At 35.4% G+C, this 27,898-nt stretch overlaps 1 protein-coding gene and 1 pseudogene across 5 annotated transcripts in view; both read left to right on the forward strand.

Moving 5' to 3' along the window:
• Positions 1-27,898, forward strand: part of LOC309653022 (protocadherin-11 X-linked-like) — a 548,071-nt gene that overhangs the window by 55,997 nt on the left and 464,176 nt on the right. For 3 of the 4 annotated variants that reach the window (XM_082447359.1, XM_082447360.1, XM_082447361.1), the window contains one exon: positions 22,665-25,160. In XM_082447359.1, the coding sequence (XP_082303485.1) occupies positions 22,665-25,160 (2,496 nt within the window). Of the gene's footprint in view, positions 1-5,522; positions 7,162-22,664; positions 25,161-27,898 lie in introns of those variants that run through there. The other variant, XR_014258982.1, reaches the window with a different exon arrangement.
• On the forward strand, positions 7,160-18,563 carry LOC309652733 (retinoic acid receptor beta pseudogene; annotated as a pseudogene). The gene has a single exon. The product of its transcript is annotated as a retinoic acid receptor beta pseudogene (transcript).

Below are 27,898 nucleotides of genomic sequence, written 5' to 3' on the forward strand. Positions count from 1 at the left end.
AAACATGATGTCACCAATAATCATTTAATTATCTTTGCATCATATGTTTTGGTTTTCTTCATGGATTTGCCTGGACTTCACTCAGGGTTTTGAAAATTTTTTTACATACATACTAAATATATATATATATTTTTTTAGATAGATAAATATGGGCACTTAAGTCACCATCAGGAGATATATATTATATATTATATATTGTATATTATATATTACATATTATACGTATATATCAGGTGTATTCTGATGGTGACTTAAGAGTGTCCATATCCTATTCTAGTTGAGCTAATCATTTTTCTAAAGATAAATTTAAATTTCACCTCCTAAATATCCTATATGCCTTGACTCATAGAACCAGATATGATGCAGAATTCTATTTTAAAAGTCAATTGCGCGTATCAGGATTACTGTTCTTTTATATGACATTATTCATGAAAAGCAAAGCGATTCAATGAATTAGTAAACACATTTCAAGTATGTTTATTTTGAAACTTGCCTTTAATTCTTAGAGATAGCTTGAATATTTTAGTATAGTCCCTAATAAAAATAATTGAATTAGATTCAAGTATCTAGGTAATAGAGTTAATAGCAATCACTACAAACCTAAATAATTCTGGTGATAATAAAAATCAAGTTAAATACAAAATGTGGTATAGAGTTCAGTTAGTTTAATAATCCAATGGTTTAATAGTATACATTTGATTTTAGAGTAATGATGTTTTAAAATGCAAATTGCTTATTATTAGATTCCTTAACTTTATATTAATTGTTTTTCTTCCACCTCTTGGCAGTTTACCAAATAACAAACGATTTTTTTTAGTACCTGCTTTTATTTTATTTATTTATTTATTTTTAACATCTTTATTGGAGTATAATTGCTTTACAATGTTGTGTTAGTTGCTGCTGTATAACAAAGTGAATCAGCTATATGTACACATATATCCCCATACCTCCTCCCACAAATGATTTTGATCAGAGAAGAATGTCTTTTTCAGAAGTTAAAACCAGTATTTATTAAATGTTTACCAGTCTACTATCATTGATAGGGTTTTGCTATACTTCAAAAATGTATATCCCAAGGTTATCAAATTTTTGAGAAATTGTGATTACATTAAATTATAGTTTGATAATCAAAACATAATTTGAGCATTGCTTTAATATTCAGGCTTCTTGTCCTTGCTATTATGTGCGTGAAAGTAATTGATCATAATTCTATATAAATTATTCATTCTAAACTGTCGTCAATACTTTGTTATTCTATAGTTAATAATCAGATTTAAGTGAATCATATCTTTTCCCATTACCTTTTTTCTCCAAAATACTTTAAAAATATTTCCTAGAAATTTTCTACTTCAGCAAATGTATGTCAAGACTCCCAGACTGTACAGCTAAAACTAATGCAATATTGTAAATCAACTATACTTCAATTAAAAAAAAAAGGCTCCCAGAAAAATTCTTTAAATTCCAGAATTATTCATGGGATTGGATAAACTCACATCTCCATTAGACGTTTTTTCCTGTTATTACTAAAATCCCCTCTAGTTCTGATCAGTGTTGTAGCGGCTTTGTCCTTGGTTTTTATTATATATAGAATATTTTACAAGGAGCAGCATCTTCCCTCTTCTAAGAGGATAGTCAAAGCAAATTGGTGTGCTTATTTAGAATAGTAGGGATTTTTAAAGGGAATTTCAAATTGGACTTTCTAGGTATCACAAACCTCAATGTACTGGGCATCATTGATAAAGAGATTCCTCTTTTAACAATTTATTTTGATGTAGCTTCATTCACTTTGAAGATTTTTTGGTAGATTTTTTTTTTTCCCAGAGGGGAAATGTAATATTATACTGGCTTTGGCATATAAAACCTTTACATTAATTCTTAGTTAAGATAAAAAAATAATTTTCCTTTACCACATTGCCCAATTATCATCCTTTAATCAAAGTAACTTATTAATGCTACAGAATGTATTTGTGGACATTATAGTTTAGAACTTGATTTTGATAACATTCTATTCTAAAAATCGTATCAAGACGTGAATTTCCAAATACACAGTATTTTCCTATTATGGTTAAACTTGTACCTCTTTTTGTCCCCCTCATCCCACCCTTTTAAACTGACTTGTAACTGCACGAGGACTGAAAATACCCTTGCTTATTTATCACCTTATTTGGTAAACTTTATTTAATGTAGGTATTAAAAAAGGAGGTAAAACCCCCAAAATATCCCAATTCAAAAGAGAGCGAAACTAAAAATTCCTTTCTACTAACTTTATACTTTGAAGCATTTATTTTATAACCCTTAACTGTCAAGAATTGTCATATGTTTTGCCATCTATGACAGCTCTTTTAGTAGAATAAGGGAAAGGCATTGTTATAATAAGTAAGGGATTTAAGTAGAGCAGCTTTCTGGTAGAGTGAAAATAGTGATAATTCTGCCGTCATGCTTTTGTTTTTTTCCTGTACTGTCCACTGGGTTATCCATTATTTCTCAATATAATACAAATTAATTAAGATATGTAGTGAGCTGTGGAAAATTTCTTATATTTTGTCATAAACATATGTTTACTGACTGTACATCAATAAATCAGTAAGCAATGCGTGAAACTCTAAGAATTATAGTATTATGAAAATATCTACAAAACCCTAGATATTTAAACCACTGTGTTTTTTCATATGATATTGTCACAGATCAAATATATTCACCATTTTTATTTTTAAAATAATAAACAATTATTGTTTAACATAATTAAAAAATAACATGTTTAAATTAACAAATGTAAAATAAAGAGTTGGACATTTATTCATATCAGATAAATAGAATAATGTTTTCTATGTATATATAATATTTCCCATAATGTTCAGTTTGTCTTTGTCATCTATAGCTTTAGCTCTTATTGAATAAGAATGTGTCTTGGAACCTGAATCAAAACTTGATTTTAAAATTTTAGTTGGTAACCAAAGATCAAATTTCTCCAGTTCTGTATCAGATGATCTGATCATTAGACACTAGTTGGATTCACTTAATTTCAAGTATTACATTTTAAATGTGTGTTGATTTTACCACCTATAATTTCAAGCTACTGTGTAAACCTTGGAAGTTTTAAATAGTACTTCCATTGGTCAAAAATAGAAATTAGTTTGCTGCTATTTTGGCCTAGCATACAAATAAAGTCAAAAGCTTCTCCTCCTAGAAACATTTAAACCATTTATATTTTCATAAAATTAGGTATTACTTATTGGTGATCTCAGAGTTTTTAAAAGTACAATTAACCACAAGATAAGATAGTCTATATGAAAGTATGTTTATAGTCGGTTTACTGCCATAGAAAAGTGATGTTTGTACAAATGATTCTAATGCACAGATGTGATTTGTTTCTTTGCATTTATATTTCTGAGGCTCTTCTGATAATTTATTTGCTGGATCGTACAAGTATAATTGTAGTTATACTGATTTCAGAGTAAAGCTTTGCATTTGGATACAATTTAGTCTTTTCCTTTTAGGATCATAATTCTCAGTGTGTTGGCCCAGGGTTTCTTGACCTTGGCACTATTGACGTTTGGAGCTGGATAATTCCTTCTTGTGAGATGGGGTAGAACAGGACGGGGGCTGTCCTGTGCATTGTAGGAAGTTTATTAGTATACCTGGCCTCTACCCACTAAGTCCCTGTGGCACCCTCCTGCTTAGATGTGACAACCAAAAATATTTCCAGAGTTTGCTAAATATCCCCTGTGTGGGGGAGGGGGTTGGAATTTCCTTAGCAGAGAACTACTGCTTTAGCCCACCCTTGCACAGCCTAGTGTGGTAGGAGCAGATTTTGTTATTTTTAGTAACTCCAAGGACAAGTCAGGGTGTTTTGAACACTTTCCCAAACCTTCAAACGATGAGCATTTCCAGATGAGAGAATACTTCACAAATGTTTAAACAATAAATGCAATTTGAACAGTTTCTTAAACCTTAGGAGTCATAAGTGGAAAAGTATTAGCACATAAAAAAGTATTAGCACCTTTGATAGAGATTTTATGAAGTAATAATGCTTTTTATGATTTCCAAAGTATTATAATTAATTTTCAGCATAGAAGTTACTTTCTTATCTATGTAACTGAAGGAGAACATTATGCTAAATGATAGAGCAAAGTAACTTGAGAGATGGGTTTCTTCTAATTTCAGATGGGATAAACAATTCATTAATTGCACAAAAGTATTTCAATATTTATTCTGCTTTATTATATATCAAGAAAATACACTTATTATTAACACTAACAAAATCTTAACTTATGCAATGAATCCACTTTATAAATTGAATATTTATATGAAACAAATGTGTCCTTTGCCAAATTAATTTCCAATCTTAGAATAAAAACTAGAAGGATAAAATTAATATGTATGAGTATTTTTGTTTGTAAAATGTTATAAATTTTGGGAACTCAGCTAGTAAAGAAAGGTTTATCTTTTCATTAGTAAAACCATTATTTTTTTTAAATTTGATTTCATGGTTGTGTAAAACTTATTAGTTAAAATAGTTAAATGCTAATGTTAAAATAGTAAACTTTGAAAAAATACTATTTGCTACTGTTAAGGATAAGAAATGATAAAAATTAATATCTTCTAGCATTAGACAAATTAAGAACTGTTTGAAGATACAGTATATGAATGTAACACAGTTTACCTTGTATGATAGCACTAGTATGGCTATCTTGTTAAAAGAAGCATTTATTAATCCAATGTCTTTAGTAATGGGTTTATTTATGATCAATTGTTTTTAGCTCTTAAATTTTATAATTTTTTCTTTTAGTATTGTGAGGCATGAAAATATATTTTGACCATATGCCTACAATAATTTTATCTAAACTGCTATATTCATCATTGAAAATATCTACGCTTTAATGTGTGAAACTGGGACCAATTTAGTTAAGTTTGTCATTGGCTGTGTCTGTAAAGAACTGATTAATAAGACTGGAAGTTTCAGGTGTTTGATTGATTGACATAGTTGCTAGATGTCATGGCATAAAAATACTGGTTCTGCCTTTCAAGGCATAACCTTAATTAATTTTGGAGAACTTTTATAAACATTATTATTCTCTGGATGGAGTTTAGATATTATAGTGTATTGATACTCTGATTAAAAAGTGTGATTCAGTGCACCTGAGGGAAAAAAAAAATTACTAGTAGTTTGAAAATATCATTGTTTCTCCTGATTCAAACTGATCCTACACATAATTTAAATCACTCCTGGAATCAGTGTCATGGGGCGTAGTATTTGCTGATATTAAATATGTCTAGTAAATTTGAGTAGGCTAAGACTCCTTAAATATATAAATATAGTTATGCTTATAGAACACTGATGGCTTTTTTCCTATGGAGGGGCTGCTTTAAGAAGAAGACATGATTTTTTTATTGGAAAGTAGTGGCAAAAATATTTTTGTCATCTACTATGCTGATAATTCATTTAGATAGCAATAGCTTATGTATTTAATAGATATTAAAATTTATTTTGACTTTGTTGGTTCCTTGTGTTTCTGTAAAAGATACCTGTCTAGGCCTGTGGAACTGGTAGTGCCAGTTATACAGAAGAGGTAGTACCGTCAGAGGAGGAAAATTACTACAACAATCATGGTAATGAATATGATGAGGATAATGGCAATGATGATGATACTGTTGATGATGAAAATCATGAATTTTCTAATGATAATCACTTATTTGATGATATTAAAAATGCTACTCATGAATTGTTTAACATCAGAGAAATTTGGGCTTCATGTTTCCATCTTGCTAAAAACATGGTCAATAATGAAGAATCAGAAATTATCTCAGAGGACATGGTACTTCCTTCTAAAATAGAATCAGGAAAACACTTAAGCAAATGGGGATGAGTTCCTCCTCCCCTTAAATTAAAACAGGAAAGGACAGGTAAGAGGTAAGGTCCTCTTAATGTCTCAAGATATATCCCATACGGTCAGTACCAACTGGGTAAGCCTTGGATTATGAAAATAACTCTGACTATAAATGGCCTCACCTGGCGCTTTCTCTGATTCAGTGGACAAGATGCTTTTGTCTGGGCATGATCTAATATTGTCTGCCCTGATTTTTTTCTCTCTTTAATTATCTTATTCCAGAGGCATGTCAAAACTATCCCATGGCCTCCATTCCTTGCCCAGTCTTAACCCACAAAGAAGAATGTGCATTTGAGTTAAAGTCTGAACTTCAGAAAGCCATGTATAAGATTGCCAATCCTTCACTTCCATTAGGGGAAAAAAATATACTCTTTGGTCTGTCTGAAATGTGCAGGGGAAAAAAGACCCAGGTTTGCTGCCCTTCTCAGGCCATCCTCCAACAAACGCTGCCCCCACCTCCATGATGATCTGCCTCTAACTGTTGGGCTACAACCTACCTCTCAAAAACCAGATCACTGAAAAATCTGGTACTTTCGTTAACAAATGTGAACAATGTTTTAGTGACTAACAATACAAACAAACAAACAAAAAATATATATATCATCCACAAGATTTGTCTGTTCATCCATTGATAGCATTAGCATTAATGACTTCCAATTATTCAGCAAAGCCTCGATTAGAATGAACCATCTCTTATTAGTCACTGCCCATTTGAAACTCCATTCCCCACAGAGCAAAGGATTTGAGCTATTCTTGCAATGATTACCCATTTCCAAGAGAATGTAATCTTTGGACAACTTTGTCATTGACTTCTCTCAAGAAAATTTGCTACCATCTTTATCATGACATCTAGTTAATCAGTATTCAGACACCCTGACACAGAGAAGAAATGGCCTTCCCATATGATATAGAAACTGAAATCCTTTTTTGGAGTAAAGGAGATTTCTGGGCCTGGAGGATTAAGTAGGATATTAGTAGAATGAATCAGATTTTGTTTTCTGTTTCATTTATATATGTCTCATATTTAGTCATTTGTTTAAGATTTTTCCCTTTTTTTCTGAAAGTCAAAACCTGGCTTTTCAAAACTAAGTGAAGAATAGACTGAAAAAATTGGAAACCTGATGAATGGATTTGTTTCAATATCCATCTGTTCTCATGGATATAACCACCCTGATATCTTCAATTAAATCTCCTTTGGAGGAGGCACCCCGGGCGGGGGTCGTAGCAGCCGCTGAGTAGGGTGAGCGTTTCCTCCCACTCGGTCATGACGCACAGGTTGGGCACGTGCGAGGCTCCGGGACAGGAATTCCAGTGCTGACCACCGAGTCCGACTGGACCTGGGCCTCTGGGACAAATTCAGTGAACTGGCCACCAAGTGCATTATTAAGATCGTGGAGTTTGCTAAACGTCTACCAGGCTTCACCGGCTTGACCATCGCAGACCAAATCACCCTGCTGAAAGCAGCCTGTTTGGACATCCTGATTCTGAGAATCTGCACCAGGTATACCCCAGAGCAAGACACCATGCCGTTTTCGGACGGCCTGACCCTGAATCGAACCAGATGCACAACGCCGGGATCAGACCCCTGACAGACCTCGTATTCACCTTCGCCAGCCAGCTCCTACATCTGGAGATGGACGACACGGAGACAGGCCTTCACAGCGCCATCTGCTTGATCTGTGGAGACCGCCAGGACCTTGAGGAACCAACAAAAAAGTAGATAAGCTACAAGGACCATTGCTGGAAGCACTAAAAATTTATATTCGAAAGAGACGACCCAGCAAGCCTCACATGTTTCCAAAGATCCTCATGAAAATCACAGATCTCCGCAGCATCAGTGCTAAAGGTGCAGAAAGTGTAACTACCTTGAAAATGGAAATTCCTGGCTCAATGCCCCCTCTCATTCAGGAAATGCTGGAGAATTCTGAAGGACATGAGCCCTTGCCCCCAAGCTCAAGTGGGAACACAGCAGAGCACAGTCCCAGCACCTCGCCCAGCTCCGTGGAGAACAGCGGTGTCAGTCAGTCACCACTGCTGCAATAAGACACTTTCTAGCTACTTCAGACATTCCCCAGTACCTTCACTCCTGGGATTTAAAATGCAAGGAAAAAACATTTTTACTTCTGCTTAGTTTTTGGCCTGAAAATATATTCAAACTCAAGAAGGACCAAGAAGTTTTCATATGTATCAATATATACCCCTCACTGTCTAACTTACCTAGAAGTACAAACTTTTTAAATTCTAAAAATTAGCCATTTCATGGAACCCAAAACCAGTTAAAAGCTTCTATTCTCCTCTTTGAACACTCAAGATTGCATGGCAAAGACCCAGTTAAAATTATTTCCCCCTGGTTAAGTTTCTGAAGACTCTGCACATACAGAAGTATGGCTCTGTTCTTTCTCTCCTATATGTTTGGTGCTTTCCTTTTGTTTTGCATACTCCAAATAACCAAGACACCAAGGTTATGGAACACATTACTTACATGTCCAGTTAAGAAAGGGTCAAAAAGATAACTGTCTTGCTTTCACAGATCAAGACATCAAGGTAAGGAAATGGGACTGTTGTACATTGTGGCAAGATAAGGCTAAAGATGTTCTACTTTAGTTAGTATAGAAGCTTGTCCTTGCTCTCTGGATGCTCTCAGACCACATCTTTTCTTTCATGTTGCCCAGTGAAGTATACAACAAATTCACTGTACTAGCAGAAGAGAATTCTGTTATCAGTGTAACTGCCAGTTCAGGTATCAAATGTCATTTGTTCAATTGTTGGTGTCACTTTAAATTAAAAGTGGTTTATTACTTGTTTAATGACATAACTACACAATTTTTTTAAAAGGTACATTTTTACAGTAATGATAGCCTCCAAGGCAGAAACACGTTTCCATGTTAATAAAAGTTTTTGTTTACCTATTCAGAAGCCACTAGGGAGGTTTCATGGGATAATGACGGGCTAGTCTACCACCTGCACCATGTAACTCTGTATCCTTCCTGATTCCTGCTTGATACTGGGGGGTTTTCCATTGCCTCCCAAAGTCACAGGCAGAGAATCTGCGTCCTCTGGCCTGATTCAATCACTGTAAAGCAGAGTGGAGGCTTGGGTGGAGTGGTTAACAGATACAAGTGTCAGTTTCTTAGTTCTCATTTAAGCACTAGTGGAATTTTTTTTTGTTTTGATATATTATCAAGTCTGTGATGTACTTTCTCTGGCTCTGTTTGTACATTGAAATTGTTTAACAATGCTTTCTATGTTCATATGCTGTTTATCTTTTTCCATGGAGTCTCCTGGCAAAGAATAAAATATATTTATTTTAAAGGTGGAAAAAAAATCTCCTTTGTTCCAGCCCATAACATTATGAATTTAACACTTTAAAACATTTCAATCTGAATGCTTATTCCAAATAATATAATCAAGTAGTTTGATTATTCTCCTAGTTGGAGGACACAGAATAGTGACAATGACACATGGCCATAAAAAAGGAAATAGATAGATTTATCATACATCACCAAAAAATTCCTGAAGTAATGGAGCAATACACTTTAAGACAGAAGTTAGTATCAAGACACTATCATTTTCAGTGACCTTCCCGAGTACGTACTCTTTTGTCAAAGAGGAAAAACAAACAAGCTGTTCCTAATGTTGAAATCTGATGAAACAGAGAAAAAAGGTCAATAGAAGGAATTACTTTTCTTGGGACTAACATTAAAATAAAAGAACCATATGCTACAATATCATTGTTCTATTAAATAGTCTTTGCTAAATATCAAATAGGTAAAATAAACATATGATATCTTAAACCTTGTGCATGGCTTTGCCAAGATTAACACCACTGTTGTTAATATTTTAATGTAAATTCTTTTCTTCCAAAGAGAGTTGATACTTTCTTAAATACATGACTTTCCTTTCTGTAATATAACTTTAAAGTAGGTAGGGACTTGGTGACTTCAAGGTTATTGTCAAATATGTGACTAGCGGCTCAGGTCATTTTACATGTAATCCATTTTTTATTGTATTTCCCTTGACAGTGCTACAAATGAATGCTGAAAGAAATGTTCTTGAAATAGTGCATAGAATCTAAATGACATCACACTGTTGAATATTTCAGAAAGAGTTGCTATCCTCTTCAGTAGTTCTAGGCAGCCTATAGCAAACCAATGAACTCTTAATGGAATTAAAGTAGATTTATTATAGTAACAATTATATTTGTATTAAGAATATTAAATTTATTTCCCTATTGTTTTCTAAAATAGCCATATCTCTGTGGTTTTATCCATTTGAAACTATGCAAATGGATAAAACACTGGCATTTCTCTGGCCCAAAGATGTATCAGTAACAGTTAGAAAAAAAGAATAATTTTTTTAAAAGTCAGGTTGGTTCTTGATAAATCAAGCAGTGGTAAAGCTCAGAAATAAATTTTTAGTCTTTCCCCCAGCATTCCTCGATCTACAGAGTAAACAGCTTTTATGTAAGCAGTTTTAGAATCCAATCTCTTTGGAACTATTTTTAGTACTTACTGGCAGTGTATGCATTTTCTGGGCAACTGTACTAGATTTATAGCTCTGGAACTGCTGTGTTATTTATTACCTTCCAATAGGCAATGAAGTGGTGTCTTGCACATGCATATGTCAAAAATGCTAAAGTTTAATACATTGGTTCAGCTAATTCTTTCCCAGAACAATAAGCAAAAAAATAGCTTTTAATTCGGCAAGGAATATTCCTTATTCATTTTTTTCAAAAGCAAAAATACTTCTCTTGGGAATTTCATATCCAACACCAACTTTCTTTTCCTTAATTTTACAAATCCCTACAAAGAATTAAAGTCTCAGATGAGCTTAATAACATCTTGCTTATTTCAGCGGTTTTTGTCCTAGATTTGCAAACTCAAATCTTATTTTTGAATTTAGGAAGAAATGCCACTCACAAATGAAATTAAGTCTTTTGAATTACATGAGTTTATTAGAAAGTCCAAATTTTTTTCTTAACCTGAACTAGAATTGGCAATTTTGTGTACATGAGATCAAACTAGTTTAAGACACCAGGATCCAAAATCAACATATAATGTGTTGCATTCAATTCATATAGTATGTTGTTTTCTTCTCTGAGTTTTTGTTGTCTCTTTTTTTTTGTTTGTACATATGAGTGTTTGACAGATGTAGGGTTTTGTATTTTTTAAGTACACAGGCCACTTACCAAACTAAGTACTTGTCATTATTTCTTCCAAAAATAAAGGTTTACAACTAGGTTATAAATTTTTACCAGAGATTGACACTGTAGCTTATTATATCCCTAACAGAAAAAAAAATAGTTGTTTTATAAAATAATTCTGAAATTGTTTTCTGGACAATTTAATTAAAGCAAAAGAAAAAAAAGCAACATGAGTCAACAATTATAGTATATTCCTATTCAAGCACAGACTGAGAATTAAAAAACAAGAACAACCAAACTTTGACCTTTCTCTTTTTTTTTCTTTTAAAATAGGAATTATCTTTTTAATTCACGCATTTATTCATCTAACAAACGCTTATTTAATGTGTTTGTATATGCTGGGTGCTTTGTCCTTAGAGATTGTACATATAAACGAAGCTTGATGCCATTTTATCCTACACTCACATTCATTAATGTAATAGAGGCTTAAGTAAATTACCGAGAGAGACACACAGATGAGTGATAGTTCTCTCACCAAAGGATGACCATTTGGGAGAGATAGCAAAAGATTTTCTCAAGATTTTTTCCCTATAAACAAGGGGGAAATAATTCTAAGTAAGTTTGGAATTCAGGATACTACAATTATTCCAAAGCTCTAACTTTTTTTTTTTTTGTATATAGGAAATATCTATGGTAAAGTTAGCAAGGTGATGAATTAAGAAGCCATATATCTTTATTTCCCCTTTTCATCTTTCCCGTTGTTTTCATGTCATGGTCTAACATATGACAAAGAGCTTCAGGTTTTTTCATGGTTCCTATGGATTTGAATGTCAGTTGAGCTAACTGACATGGGGTAGAACTAATGTTGGATCCATGTGTTAGTCATTCTTTATTCCTGAAGGAGACAAGACAGAGGAACAGCCTTGGAATAGTCATTCATTAAAGATAGTAAGCTCATGTTGGTACCACACTTTAGCATCAGACTTAGGTATCTGTCCAAAACTTTGTTGAAAAGTATTTATGTCTTATATGTAGGCAACGCCTTTTCAAATTACTGGGATGATATGAAATGCATTTATTTATTTCTTTTTCTTTTTATTTTTTTAAACAATTTTATTGGAGTATAATTGCTTTACAACGGTGTGTTAATTTCTGCCTTATAACGAAGTGAATCAGTTATACATATACATATATCCCCATATCACTTCCCTCTTGTGTCTCCCTCCCTCCCACCCTCCCTATCCCACCCTTCTAACTGGTCACAAAGCACCAAGCTGATCTCCCTGTGCTATGCGACTGATTCCCACTAGCTATCTATTTTACATTAGGTAGTGTATAAATGTCCATATATACACTACCACTCTCTCACTTTGTCCCAGCTTACCCTTCCCTGTCCCCGTCTCCTCAAGTCCATTCTCTAGTAGGTCTGCGTCCTTATTCCCGTTTTGCCCCTAGGTTTTCCATGACCTTTTTTTTCTTCTTTTAGATTCCATATATATGTGTTAGCATACGGTATTTGTTTTTCTCTTTCTGACTTACTTCACTCTGTATGACAGACTCTAACTCCATCCACCTCACTACAAATAACTCAATTTCATTTCTTTTTATGGCTGAATAATATTCCATTGTACATATGTGCCTCATCTTCTTTATCCATTCATCCGATGATGGATACTTAGGTTGCTTCCATGTCCTGGCTATTGTAAATAGAGCTGCAATGAACATTGTGGTACATGACTCTTTTTGAATTATGGTTTTCTCAGGGTAAATGCCCAGTAGTGAGATTGCTGGGTTGTATGGTAGTTCTATTTTTAGTTCTCTAAGGAACCTCCATACTGTTCTCCATCGTGGCTGTATCAACTTACATTCCCACCAACAGTACAAGAGGGTTCCCTTTTCTCCACACCCTCTCCAACATTTATTGTTTGTAGATTTTTTGATGATGGCCATTCTGACCGGTGTGAGATGATATCACATTGTACTTTTGATTTGCATTTCTCTAATGATTAATGATGTTGAGCATTCTTTCATGTGTTTGTTGGCAATGGGTATATCTTCTTTGGAGAAATGTCTCTTTAGCTCTTCTGCCCATTTTTGGATTGGGCTGTTTGTTTTTGTGATATTGAGCTGCATGAGCTGCTTATAACTTTTGGAGATTAATCCTTTGTCAGTTGCTTCATTTGCAAATATTTTCTCCCATTCTGAGGACTGTCTTTTCTTCTTCTTTATGGTTTCCTTTGCTGTGCAAAAGCTTTAAATTTCATTAGGTCACATTTCTTTATTTTTGCTTTTATTTCCGTTTCTCTAGGAGGTGGGTCAAAAAGGATCTTGCTGTGATTTATGTCATAGAGTGTCCTGCCTGTTTTACTGTAAGAGTTTGATAGTATCTGGCCTTACATTTAGGCCTTTAATCCATTTTGAGTTTATTTTTGTGTATGGTGTTAGGGAGTGTTCTAATTTCATTCTTTTACATGTAGCTGTCCAGTTTTCCCAGCACAACTAATTGAAGAGGCTGTCTTTTCTCCACTGTATATTCTTGCTTCCTTTATCAAAGATAAGGTGACCCTATGTGCGTGGGTTTATTTCTGGGCTTTCTATCCTGTTCCATTGATCTATATTTCTGTTTTTGTGCCAGTACCATACTGTCTTGATTACTGTAGCTTTGTAGTATAGTCTGAAGTCCGGGTACCCGATTCCTCCAGCTCCGTTTTTCTTTCTCAAAATTACTTTGGCTATTCGGGGTCTTTTGTGTTTCCATACAAATTGTGAAATTTCTTGTTCTAGTTCTCTGAAAAATGCCAGTGGTAGTTTGATAGGGATTGCATTGAATCTGTAGATTGCTTTGGGTAGCATAGTCATTTTCACAATGTTGATTCTTCCAATCCAAGAACATGGTATATCTCTCCATCTATTTGTATCATCTTTATTTTCTTTCATCAGTGTCTTATAATTTTCTGCATACAGGTCTTTTGTCTCCTTAGGTAGGTTTTTACCTAGGAATTTTATTCTTTATGTTGCAATGGTAAATGGGAGTGTTTTCTTAATTTCACTTTCAGATTTTTCATCATTAGTGTATAGGAATGCAAGAGATTTCTGTGCATTAATTTTATATCCTGCTACTTTACCAAATTCATTGATTAGCTCTAGTAGTTTTCTGATAGCATCTTTAGGATTCTCTATGTACAGTATCATGTCATCTGCAGAAAGTGACAGCTTTATTTCTTCTTTTCCGATTTGGATTCCTCTTTTTTCTTTTTCTTCTCTGATTGCTGTGGCTAAAACTTCCAAAACTATGTTGAATAATAGTGGTGAGAGTGGGCAACCTTGTCTTGTTCCTCATCTTAGTGGAAATGGTTTCAGTTTTTCACCATTGAGGACAATGTTCACTGTGGGGTTGTCATATATGGCCTTTATTATTTTGAGGAAGGTTCCCTCTATGCCTACTTTCTGCAGGGCTTTTATCATAAATGGGTGTTGAATTTTGTCGAAAGCTTTCTCTGCATCTATTGAGATGATCATATTGTTTTTCTCCTTCAATTTGTTAATATGGTGTATCACATTGATTGATTTGCGTATATTGAAGAATCCTTGCATTCCTGGGATAAACCCCACTTGATCATGGTGCATGATCCTTTTAATGTGCTGTTGGATTCTGTTTGCTAGTAATTTGTTGAGGATTTTTGCGTCTATGTTCATCAGTGATATTGGCCTGTAGTTTTCTTTTTTTGTGACATCTTTGTCTGGTTTTGGTATCAGGGTGACGGTGGCCTCATAGAATGAGTTTGGGAGTGTTCCTCCCTCTGCAATATTTTGGAAGAATTTGAGAAGTATAGGTGCTAGCTCTTCTCTAAATGTTTTCTAGAATTCGCCTGTGAAGCCATCTTGTCCCGGGCTTTTGTTTGTTGGAAGATTTTTACTCACAGTTTCAATTTTAGTGCTTCTGATTGGTCTGTTCATATTTTCTGTTTCTTCCTGGTTCAGTCTCAGAAGGTTGTGCATTTCTAAGAATTTGTCCATTTCTTCCAGGTTGTCTATTTTATTGGCATATAGTTGCTTGTAGTAATCTCTCATGATCTTTTGTATTTCTGCAGTGTCAGTGGTTACTTCTCCTTTTTCATTTCTATTTCTATTGATTTGAGTCTTCTCCCTTTTTCTCTTGATGAGTCTGGCTAATGGTTTATCAATTTTGTTTATCTTCTCAGAGAACCAGCTTTTAGTTTCATTGATTTTTGCTCTTGTTTCCTTCATTTCTTTTCCATTCATTTCTGATCTGATCTGTATGATTTCTTTCCTTCTGCTAACTTTGGGTTTTTTTTTGCTTTTCTTTCTCTAATTGCTTTAGGTGCAAGGTTAGGTTGTTTATTTGAGATGTTTCTTGTTTCTTAAGGTAGGATTGTATTGCTATAAACTTCCCTCTTAGAACTGCTTTTGCTGCATATGATAGGTTTTGGGTCATCGTGTTTTCATTGTCATTTGTTTCTAGGTATTTTTTGATTTCCCCTTTGATTTCTTCAGTGATCTCTTGGTTATTAAGTAGTGTATTGTTTAGCCTCCATGTGTTTGTATTTTTTACAGATTTTTTCCTGTAATTGATATCTAGTCTCATAGCGTTGTGGTCAGAAAAGATACTTGATACGATTTCAATTTTCTTAAATTTACCAAGGCTTGATTCGTGACCCAAGATATGATCTATCCTGGAGAATGTTCCATAAGCACTTGAGAAGAAATTGTATCCTGTTATTTTTGGATGGAATGTCCTATAAATATCAATTAAGTCCATCTTGTTTAATGTATCATTTAAAACTTGTGTTTCCTTATTTATTTTCTTTTTGGATGATCTGTCCATTGGTGAAAGTGGGGTGTTAAAGTCCCCTACTATGATTGTGTTACTGTCGATTACCCCTTTTATGGCTGTCAGTATTTGCCTTTTGTATTGAGGTGCTCCTATGTTGGGTGCACAAATATTTACAATTGTTACATCTTCTTCTTGGATTGATCCCTTGATCATTATGTAGCGTCCTTCTTTGTCTCTTGTAATACTGCTTGTTTTAAAGTCTATTTTGACTGATATGAGAACTGCTGCTCCATGTTTATATGGTTTCCAATTGCATGGAATATCTTTTTCCATCCCCTCACTTTCAGTCTGTATGTGTCCCTAGGTCTGAAGTGGGTCTCTTGTAGACAACATGTATACGGGTCTTGTTTTTGTATCCATTCAGCCAGTCTATGTCTTTTGGTTGGAGCATTTAATCCATTTACATTTAAGGTAATTATCAATATGTATGTTCCTATTACCATTTTCTTAATTGTTTTGGGTTTGTTATTGTAGGTCTTTTCCTTCTCTTGTGTTTCCTGCCTAGAGAAGTTCCTTTAGCATTTGTTGTAAAGCTGGTTTGGTTGTGCTGATTTCTCTTAGCTTTTGCTTGTCTGTAAAAGTTTTAGTCTCCTTCAAATCTGCATGAGGTCCTTGCTGGATAGAGTAATCTTGGTTGTAGATTTTTCCCTTTCATCACTTTAAATATGTCCTGCCACTCCCTTCTCGCTTGCAGAGTTTCTGCTGGAAGATCAGCTGTTAACCTTATGGGGATTCTCTTATGTGTTATTTGTTGTTTTTCCCTTGCTGCTTTTAATATTTTTTCTTTGTATTTAATTTTTGATAGTTTGATTAATATGTGTCTTGGTGTGTTTCTCTTTGGATTTATCCTGTATTGGACTCTCTGTGCTTCCTGTGCTTGATTAACTATTTCCTTTCCCATATTAGGAAAGTTTTCAACTATAATCTCTTCAAATATTTTCTCAGTCCCTTTCTTTTTCTCTTCTTCTTCTGGGACCACTATAATTCGAATGTTGGTGCATTTAATATTGTCCCAGAGGCCTCTGAGACTGTCCTCAATTCTTATTTCTTTATTCTGCTCTGCAGTAGTTATTTCCACTCTTTTATCTTCCAGGTCACTTCTCCATTCTTCTGCCTCAGTTATTCTGCTATTGATTCCTTCTAGAGAATTTTTAATTTCATTTATTGTGTTGTTCATCATTGTTTGTTTGCTCTTTAGTTCTTCTAGGTCCCTGTTAAACGTTTCTTGTATTTTCACCATTCTCTTTCCAAGATTTTGGATGGTCTTTACTATCATTATTCTGAATTCTTTTTCAGGTAGATTGCCTATTTCCTCTTCATTTGTTAGGTCTGGTGGGTTTTTACCTTGCTCCTTCATCTGCTGTGTGTTTCCTTGTCTTCTCATTTTGCTTAACTTACTGTGTTTGGCATCTCCTTTTCGCAGGTTGCACGTTCGTAGTTCCCATTGTTTTGGTTTCTGCCTCCAGTGGCTAAGGTTGGTTCAGTGGGTTGTGTAGGCTTCCTGGTGGAGGGGATTAGTGCCTGTGCTCTGGTGGAGGAGGCTGGATCTTGTCTTTCTGGTGGGCAGGTCCACGTCTGGTGGTGTGTTTTCGAGTGTCTGTGACCTTATTATGATTTTAGGCAGCCTTTCTGCTAATGGGTGGGGTTGTGCTCCTGTCTTACTAATTGTTTGGCATAGGGTGTCCAGCACTGTACCTTGCTGGTCATTGAGTGGAGCTGTGTCTTGGCGTTGAGATGGAGATCTCTGGGAGATTTTCACCGCTTGATATTACATGGAGCTGGGAGGCCTCTGGTGGACCAATTTCCTGATCTTGGCTCTCCTATTCAGAGGCACAGCCCTGATGCCTGGCTGGAGCACCAAGAGCCTGTCATCCACATGGCTCAGAATAAAAGGGAGGAAAAAAAAAAGAAAGAAAGCAAAAGATTAAATTAAATTAAATTAAGAAGTTATTAAAATAAAAAACAAAAAATAATTATTAAAAAATTGTTTTAAAGTAATTTAAAAAGAAAGAAAGAAAGAAAGAAAGAAGAGAGCAACCAAACCAAAAAACCAATCCACCAATGATAACAAGCGCTGAAAACTATACTAAAAAAAACAAACAAAAACAAACAAAAAAATGGACTGGCAGAACCCTAGGACAAATGGTAAAAGCAGAGGTATACAGACAAAATCACACAGAAGCATATGCATACACACTCACAAAAAGAGAAAAAGGGAAAAAATATATGTATATATCTTTGCTCTCAAAATCCACCTCCTCAATTTGGGATGATTCGTTGTCTATGCAGGTATTCCACAGATGCAGCGTACATCACGTTGACTGTGGAGATTTATTCCACTGCTCCTGAGGCTGCTGGGAGAGATTTCCCTTTCTCTTCTTTGTTCCCACGGCTCCTATGGTTCAGCTTTGGATTTGACCCCGCCTCTGCATGTAGGTCGCCTGAGGGCGTGTGTTCTTCACTCAGACAGGTCAGGGTTAAAGGAGCAGCTGATTTGGGGGCTCTGGCTCACTCAGGCCGGGGGGACAGAGCGGTACGCAGTGCGGGGTGAGCCTGTGGCAGGAGAGGCTGGCATGACGTTGCAGCAGCCTGAAGCGTGTCATGTGTTCTCCCGGGGAAGTTGTCCCTGGATCACGGGACCCTGGCAGTGGCGGGCTGCACAGGCTCCCGGGAGTGGAGGTGTGGATAGTGACCTGTGCTTGCACACAGGCTTCTTGGTGGCTGCAGCAGCAGTCTTAGCATCTCATGTCCATCTCTGGTGTCCGAGCTGATAGCCGCAGCTCGTGCTCCTCTCTGGAGCTCCTTTAAGCAGCACTGTTAATCCTCTCTCCTCGTGCACCAGGAAATACAGAGGCAAGAAAAAGTCTCTTGCCTCTTCGGCAGTTCCAGACCTTATCCCAGACTACCTCCCGTCTAGTCGTGGCGCACTAGCCCCCTTCAGGCTGTGTTCATGCAGCCAACCCCAGTCCTCTCCCTGGGATCCGACTGAAGCTGGAGCCTCAGCTCCCAGCCCCCACCCATCCCGGTGGGTGAGCAGACAAGCCTCTCGGGCTGGTGAGTGCTGGTTGGCACTGATCTTCTGTACGGGAATCTCTCCGTTTTGTCCTCTGCACCCCTGTTGCTGTGCTCTCCTCTGTGGCTCCAAAGCTCCCACCTTCTGCCCCCCGCAGTCTCCACCCACGAAGGGGCTTCCTAGTGTGTGGGAACCTTTCCTCCTTCACAGCTCCCTCCCTCTGGTGCAGGCCCATCCCTATTCTTTTGTCTCAGTTTTTTCTTTTGCCCTACCCAGGTACGTGGGGAGTTTCTTGCCTTTTGGGAGGTCTGAGGTCTTCTGCCAGCGTTCAGTAGGTGTTCTGTAGGAGTTGTTCCACATGTACATGTATTTCTGATGTATTTGTGGGGAGGAAGGTGATCTCCACATGTTACTCTTCCGCCATCTTCATGCCCACTCTGAAATTTAAATATGTAAACTAGCAAGTCATTTGTAGAGCTCTAAATATCTGAGCGGGGGTGGTATGTACAAAATCACCTGACCTGAACATAGATTTTTATTAAAGAAAAATGTGACATCTTAGAACAGTCCAGTGCAATAGAACTTTGTGTAATAATGGACAAGTTCTATATCTGTGCTGTCCAATGCAGTAGCCACTACTCAGATGTAGCTATAAGAACTGAAATGTGGCTAGTGAGACTGAGGTACTGATTTTTTTATTTTATCTAATTATTATTAATTAAAATTTAAATGTAAATACTTGTGACTAATCACTGTCATATTGGACAGAGAAGTCATAGAAGACAGAAGAGCAGCATGGACATTGTCCATTATCTGGTATGTATATCTCATTATCATCTTGAAAATTTGAAAAATCTATCTTTTAACATTACTGTCACTTCACATAAAATAATTAAGGACAGCAAACATGCTGTTCTTGGGTTTTTCAACTGACATAACCCTGCATTCATTTGCTTGGGAAAGCAAAGGTCAATGCAAAATTCAGGCAAACACATAAGACTAAACTCTAAATATACAACCACAAAATACATAAACATAAATGAATAAAATTAAAAATTAAAACTAGCATATTCTTCTCCCCAGATGTATTATAGTCATAAATTGGATAATTGAGTCTGAAACTCAAGAACTTAAGATATTTACTTGTTGTTTTTAGGCTATATTATATATGCTAGTTCCCCCTTATATAACCTCTAATAATTCTTTATAATCTACTTTTATAGCCCTTATTAAAAATGTAATTATTTTCAATTAACATAAATCTATTAGTATCAACATCAGTAGATACTTAGATTGCTATTGATTTTCCCTCATCTTAGCTAAAATTTAATTTCCATTACATTAGCAAAATATTTTTTCTTACCACCATATCCCGAGTGCCTAGAAGAATGCTGTGACCATATTAGGCACTGAATATTGGCATGCCAAGAATTAACAGAATTGTATTATATGCCATGGATTTCTGTGAATTTCAATTCAGAAGCTATTTTTTCTACCCACAGATGAGACATTCCAAATTTGAACCTTCCTAAAAGCCTTTTGAAATATCATTACAAAAATAAAATTATCATTAATCACTAAGTTTACCTAAATCAAATTATAATAGTAAATACTGTATGTATATTTAATATTATTGTTGTAAAATTCTTTTTTTTCTTAAAGTAGATTTGCTAATTTTCACACTTGTAGTTAGATATTACATGAAAAATATTTTCCTTGGCAAAGAAAAGGCAAATTGTTTATTGGTTTATATAAGTAAAATATTAATAGAATGCTCATTTTAGTTTATGAATTAAAACCAAGATTAATACACATTGGTTACCTCATAGGAAATTTTTTAAAAATTACATTGAAGCAAACTGATGATTTTAATTAATATTTCTGAAATGCCACCTTAAATTTCATAATAAACATTTAATTCTTCCATCAAGATATATTATGGTCTGGATTTGAATAAAAGTTAGTGAATCTAAACACACACAAAAAATCCAAAAAATGCAGAAATATCTTCAAGCAATTCATGAGGAAAAATGTAGCTGTACTTGAGTATTGTACTAGATTTTATGTAAGCAATTATAACACTTTGATAAGTTATAAAAGATAATATGACCATATAATTTCACCATAGATTCTAGTGGTCCCTGAAAACCTGATATTGTTCATTGGTTTCTAACATTTAGGATCTTATTTTAGACACTGGTATGACAAAACAATGAGAAAAAACCCTCAGATGCTCTCCTGTTCTTTCAGGAGAGAGCACATAGATGAGATCTCAATAACTGTTCTTCAGCACATGTCAGCAACTTTTATGTTAAAAAATATATTGGAGAATTAAAATTGTAGTGCGTGGTTATGTGTGCGTGTGTGTGTGTGTGTGTGTGTGTGTGCGCGCGCATGTACGTGTGTACGTAAGGGTTCATAAATCAACCATGTACTAGGAATCTTAAGATCTTCTGATCTTCACAGCCTCCAGTACCTTTCTATCTTATTCATTTCTGTCAAAGTACTACAGGTAACACTGGCTAGAACTGCCCCTGAGAGCCAGTCAACGCTATTCCTCAATCAGCTATCAAGATCACTGATTATCTGTGTAGGGCTCATCTTATTGTAGTTCAGAGAAGGGACTTTAAAAGTTTTTTTATTTTCTATTGATAAATTGGACTTTATCAAAATTATTTGACTATTTTAAAGACTTAAGAGTATGAGACCCTCTGTGTGCTGATAAACAATAGCACTTTAGAGAGCCCAAGCACTTTAAGAATTTTACAGTTTTATATTAATTGAACCACTTCCTTGAGGGTTTTGAGGGAAGCCAGAACCAGAGGAAACTGATTTTAAACATTCCCATAATCTGACTTTATAGGCATAAAGAAAATATAGGTACTATTCCTATAGCTATATTTTCCAATTTGACATTTTGGCATGTTAGTTTCAGTCCATTGTGTGTGCTCATTAAAAAAAAAAATTCGAAGTTCAATAACATTGTTCTGTTAATCTCCAAGAAAACGTCTTTCTTTTTTTTTTTGGCCAGGCCTCACAGCTTGCAGGATCTTAGTTCTCCGACCAGGGATTGAACCTGGGCCCCGGCAGTGAAATCACCGAGTCCTAACCACTGGACCACCAGGGAATTCCCAAAAATTTCATTTTTAACACCTGTTTCTATAGGGCAAAAAAAAGAAAGTCTATGTATTTTACACAAGGTTTTATTCTTATCAGAGTTTGCATATTTTCTCCCTCTGCCAAAGTTACAAAGTTATTAGCTGTATTTATTAGATGTGATATATGCACTTTTGTCTTAGATGAATATTTTATACTTGATTGTTACTTCTGGTGGTGAAAAGGTGTCCTAGACAACTGAAATCTACAGTAAGATATTTTAATTCATTTGGAGTAACCATTGTTAATTCACTTATAAGTTCATTCACCATGTGAAACTTAGTGATAATTCTTTTTAAAATTCTACATACTTCTTCCTTTTGAAATCTTTAATAGTTCACATAAATGTTACATTTATCACCATAAAATGCTATGACCTGAAAAGCACTTAGAACATCTTCTAGCACCACTCTAATTTCACAAATGTGTAGAGGTGTTAAGCATCTTGTTTGTGGTGACAATATTAGTTATAGACGAAGCTGGGACTTAGAATTCAAGTCTCTGGCACTTATTTCTGAGTTGAGCCTATGTCATATGACTTCAAGGAATTGAAAACTGGTCTCATTAAATAATAACATAAGCTAAAATGTTTCCTTCTATGTTTTCCAGGGTCAAAGTATTTTTGGGCTTGATGTTATTGAAACACCAGAAGGAGAGAAGATGCCACAATTGATAGTTCAACAGGAGTTAGATAGGGAAGAGAAAGATACATATGTAATGAAAGTAAAGGTTGAAGATGGTGGCTTTCCTCAAAGATCCAGTACTGCCATTTTGCAAGTCAGTGTTGCTGATACAAACGACAACCGCCCAGTCTTCAAGGAGGATGAGATTGAAGTCAGTATACCAGAAAATGCTCCTGTAGGTACTTCAGTGACACAACTTCATGCCACAGATGCCGACATAGGTGAAAATGCCAGGATTCACTTCTATTTCAGCAATCTAGTATCCAACATGGCCAAGAGGCTATTTCACCTCAACTCCACCACTGGACTTATCACAATCAAAGAACCACTGGATAGGGAGGAATCACCAAACCACAGGTTACTGGTTTTGGCAAGTGATGGTGGATTGATACCAGCAAGAGCAATGGTGCTAGTAAATGTTACAGATGTCAATGATAATGTCCCATCAATTGACATAAGATATATCATCAATCCAATCAATGGCACTGTGGTTCTTTCAGAAAATGCTCCACTCAACACCAAAATTGCTCTCATAACTGTTACAGATAAGGATGCTGACCATAATGGTAGGGTGACGTGCTTTACAGATCATGAAGTCCCTTTCAGATTGAGGCCAGTATTCAGTAATCAGTTCCTCCTAGAGACTGCTGCATATCTTGACTATGAGTCCACAAGAGAATATGCCATTAAATTACTGGCTGCAGATGCTGGCAAACCTCCTTTGAATCAATCATCCATGCTCCTCATCAAAGTAAAAGATGAAAATGACAATGCTCCAGTTTTCACTCAGCCTTTCATAAGTCTTTCTGTTCCTGAGAATAACTCTCCTGGCACCCAGTTGACAAAAATAAGTGCAACAGATGCAGACACAGGGCATAATGCTGAGATAAACTACCTGCTTGGCATTGATGCTCCATCTGAATTCAACCTGGATCATCGTACAGGCATTCTGACGGCAGTGAAGAAACTGGATAGAGAAAAACAGGAAAAATATTCATTCACGGTTCTGGCAAAAGATAACGGGATGCCACCTTTAATAACCAATGCCACAGTCTTAGTGACTGTTCTTGATCAGAATGACAACAGTCCAATTTTCACTCACAATGAGTACAACTTCTATGTCCCAGAAAACCTTCCAAGACATGGCACAGTAGGACTAATCACTGTAACTGATCCTGATTATGGAGAAAATTCTGCAGTCACTCTTTCCATTTTAGATGCAAATGATGACTTCACCATTGATCCACAGACTGGTGTCATCCGACCGAATATTTCCTTTGATAGAGAAAAACAAGAATCTTATACTTTCTATGTAAAGGCTGAGGATGGTGGTAGGGTATCACGTTCTTCAACTGCCAAAGTCACCATAAATGTGGTTGATGTCAATGACAACAAACCAGTTTTTGTTGTCCCTTCTTCGAACTACTCCTTTGAATTGGTTCTGCCATCCACTAATCCAGGCACAGTGGTCTACACGGTAGTTGCTGTTGACAATGACACTGGCATGAATGCAGAGCTTCATTACAGCATTGTAGGAGGAAACACAAAAGGTCTTTTTATGATTGACCAAGCAACAGGCAACATTACACTGAAGGAGAAATGTGTCCTTGCAGACCTTGGTTTACACAAACTGGTAGTCAAAGCTAAGGACTTAGGACAACCTGATTCTCTCTTCAATGTTGTAAATGTTAATCTATTTGTGAATGAGTCAGTGACCAATGCTACACTGATTTATGAATTGGTGCGCAAAAACATTGAAACACCAGTGACCCAAAATATTGAGACAGCTGACACATCCTCACCATCCAGTGACTATGTCAAGATCGTGGTTGCCATTGTTGCAGGCACAATAACTGTCATCCTTGTTATTTTCATCACTGCTGTAGTAAGATGCCGCCAATCACCACACCTTAAGGCTGCTCAGAAAAACAAGCAGAATTCCGAATGGGTTACTCCAAACCCAGAAAACAGGCAGATGATAATGATGAAGAAAAAGAAGAAGAAGAAGAAGAAGCATACCCCTAAGAACTTGCTGCTTAACTTTGTTACTATTGAAGAAACTAAGGCAGATGATGCGGACAATGATGGAAACAGCGTCACACTAGACCTTCCCATTGAACTGGAAGAGCAAACCATGGGCAAGTACAACTGGGGCACTACACCTACAACTTTCAAGCCTGACAGCCCTGATTTGGCCCGGCACTACAAATCTGCCTCTCCACAGCCTGCCTTCCAGATCCAGCCGGAAACTCCCCTGAATTCGAAGCACCACATCATCCAGGAACTGCCTCTTGATAACACCTTTGTGGGCTGCGATTCCATCTCCAAGTGTTCCTCCAGCAGTTCTGATCCCTACAGCGTTTCTGAGTGCAGCTATCCAGTGACAACTTTCAAGACACCTGTGTCTGTACACACCAGACCGGTAGGTAATCCAACTTTCTAAGTAACCTTTCTAACTTTATTTTTTTTAATTATTTTCAATTATTACAGAATCTACTGACTCAACATGGGATCAAAATGATCATATTCTGCAGAAGTATCTGAATAAATATATGGATTCATTTTAAGTTTGGTAGAAAATCAGAACAAAATGACTCCTGATTGGAGGAAAATTGGGTGAGGAATGATGATTATAATAGGGACAGTGTTGTCTGTAGATGGCAGTATGACGCTTCTTGCTAGAGAATATACTGGAAAAACTCCAAAATAAAAGGTCATGGCACTATCCTCAGTACAATTGTGTGCATGAGGATCAAAACAGTCATGGCTAGATACATCACAGTAAAGCCTTTTGGAATGTGATAAGCAGGTCTTAATACTTAATGGTATTGAGACTTTCAGGTTCACTTGGGAAAATCTGTGTCTACCCAAGATAATCAAATAGCATCAAGATATCCTCCCTACCCACCATTCCCCCAAACCCCCACAATGAAAAGAGTGTCATTTTCAGATTAGGAACTCACCATTTTTCTGGTTCATAAATCTGTATTAACACAATGTAGCAAGAATGGGATTAGGAAAATGAAGTCACGCTACTCACTCTCACCTTCAAGCCAGAGAATGAAATATATATGAGATCTCTACTTTAGATATCCATTTGAGTATTTGCATATTCATGCAAGGTATTAAGAACCCTTCAGGAGACATATTAAGAGATAATGAGTTTTGGAAAATGAAATATGATTGCTTTCTCTAATGGGCCTGAAGGAAACTATGCATATATTAAGACCCAAGATATCTGTATACAATAATTTAAAAACCAATAAATTTATGAAAACAAGAGTTTATATAGTCTTTTTTATCTGTATTCCATGGAGAAATGAATAAAAATGTATCTAGAAATTCATAACTAAATTAAATGATTTAAGTATTTTTATTTCCTTAATAAAGTCAAGTGATAGAATTTATCTACATTTTTTTCTCTAGAAGTCATGCAGCATGTTGATTTTATTATTTTGTCTGTGTTACTCTTAAGAAGGTCTTCATATCAGTTTCAGTGAATAAAGCTTTTGAAAACCTATTTAGGCTTAATTAAATAGTAGTAATGTGAAAGTCAGAATAGGTTTCTTCTCACCAAAGTTAGAGATATTAAAGAAGTCTATCAGGATTCAAAATAACAATGAAAATAATTTACCATAATTTAGGAAATGCTTTTAAGAATTGAGGTCACTCATGGATTTGCATAGTTAAATTATACAATAACGTTAACCTTTCTCTCTTAATCACACAGTGAAAGTAAGATACTAATTCAGTTGTGGGTGCATTTTTGTTACAATAGGTTCATAATTATGCTATCGCAAATGGTAAAATAGAACCCTACTCTCTTTGTGGAGAGTTTCTGTTATGCTTTGAATGAGTTTATAGGGCAGTGGTTATTTCTACAGTTCACATGAGCCCCATGGTTTCTGACCAAGGTGGATCTTAAATGGGTGGCAAACATAACAGATGCCTAATATCATCATGGTATGTTTTTGTTTTTATTTAACTATTAAAAAGGGTGCTCTCATTTTCTAATTCTCATTGCTATCATTTGGTTTTTTGGAAACATTTCTCAACAGAAAAGTATTCTTTATGAATAGCACTTTATGTGTGTTGTATATCCTAATAGCACTTTTCCCAGGGCTAAATTTGTGACTCACTTAAAAATCTATACAAAGGGTGGGGTTTGTGAATTACTTTTGCAGAGCATCATTTTTAATAGATTGGCTTGTGAAGTTAGTTAGAAGAGCAAATTCTGGTTTCAACTGTTTTTGAAAGCATGGAGATGTTTTAAGAGCGAGACTTATTTTACATGAGGACATGAACATACAGTAAGTAAGGCATAGATGAAGGAAAAAATTGAAGTGTTTTCCAAATATCTTCCTCTTTTATTGTTTTTTTTTTTTTGATATTTTGTAATCCTGAGAAAGTCAATAAAATTAATAACTTTTTCATTCAGGTATTTTATTTTATTTAGCTAAGAAGTCTTTTCCTAAACACAGAACAATAACTTCATGAGATAGGCAAAATAAGGAAAGTAAATGCTAATAAGAATAAATTCTTGGTTATCATTTGGTTTTTATTAGCTAAAAGGAGTATCTTAGAATCAATGAGTTTTCAGATGACTTATTCTATTTTTTCTCATCTTAAAAAAAATAGGTAAACTGTATATTTTATGTCATTGGTTCACAGATGTTTCAGATTAATTACTAAATATATTCTGGACATGAATTGGTGAACTTAAGTAGACTAATGTGATACTAAAAATAATTTGAATCCTTGTATTTTGTGCTACATTGCAATGTTCTTCACCCTTTCTGTATACGCTTCAATTTCTGATTAATGCCAGGAGAGGCATCTTATATTCACTGATGTTGCAGAATGCTAAAAAGTTAAGTGAGCACTGAAAAAGAACTCATGTATTTATAAAAATTCAAATACAGTAGGTGTCTTCTTTTTAAAGAAACATCATACATAATGGGGAAAAGTGTCAGCCAGTAAAATAAAAATTCATTGTTCCTTAAGGAAATTCTGACAGTGGAATAAAATATTACTGTTATCAGAAGGCAGAATTATATTCAATTGATTTTAAACAAAGTGAGAAATATATTTTCAAAAGGAGGGTTTAGGGTGATATTTATGTTTAGTTCATTACTCATCTGAATAGAAATATGAAAGTGA

This window comes from Balaenoptera physalus (genome assembly GCF_965194825.1).
Source record: "Balaenoptera physalus genome assembly, chromosome: X".
In the NCBI taxonomy this organism is placed as follows: Eukaryota; Metazoa; Chordata; class Mammalia; order Artiodactyla; family Balaenopteridae; genus Balaenoptera; species Balaenoptera physalus.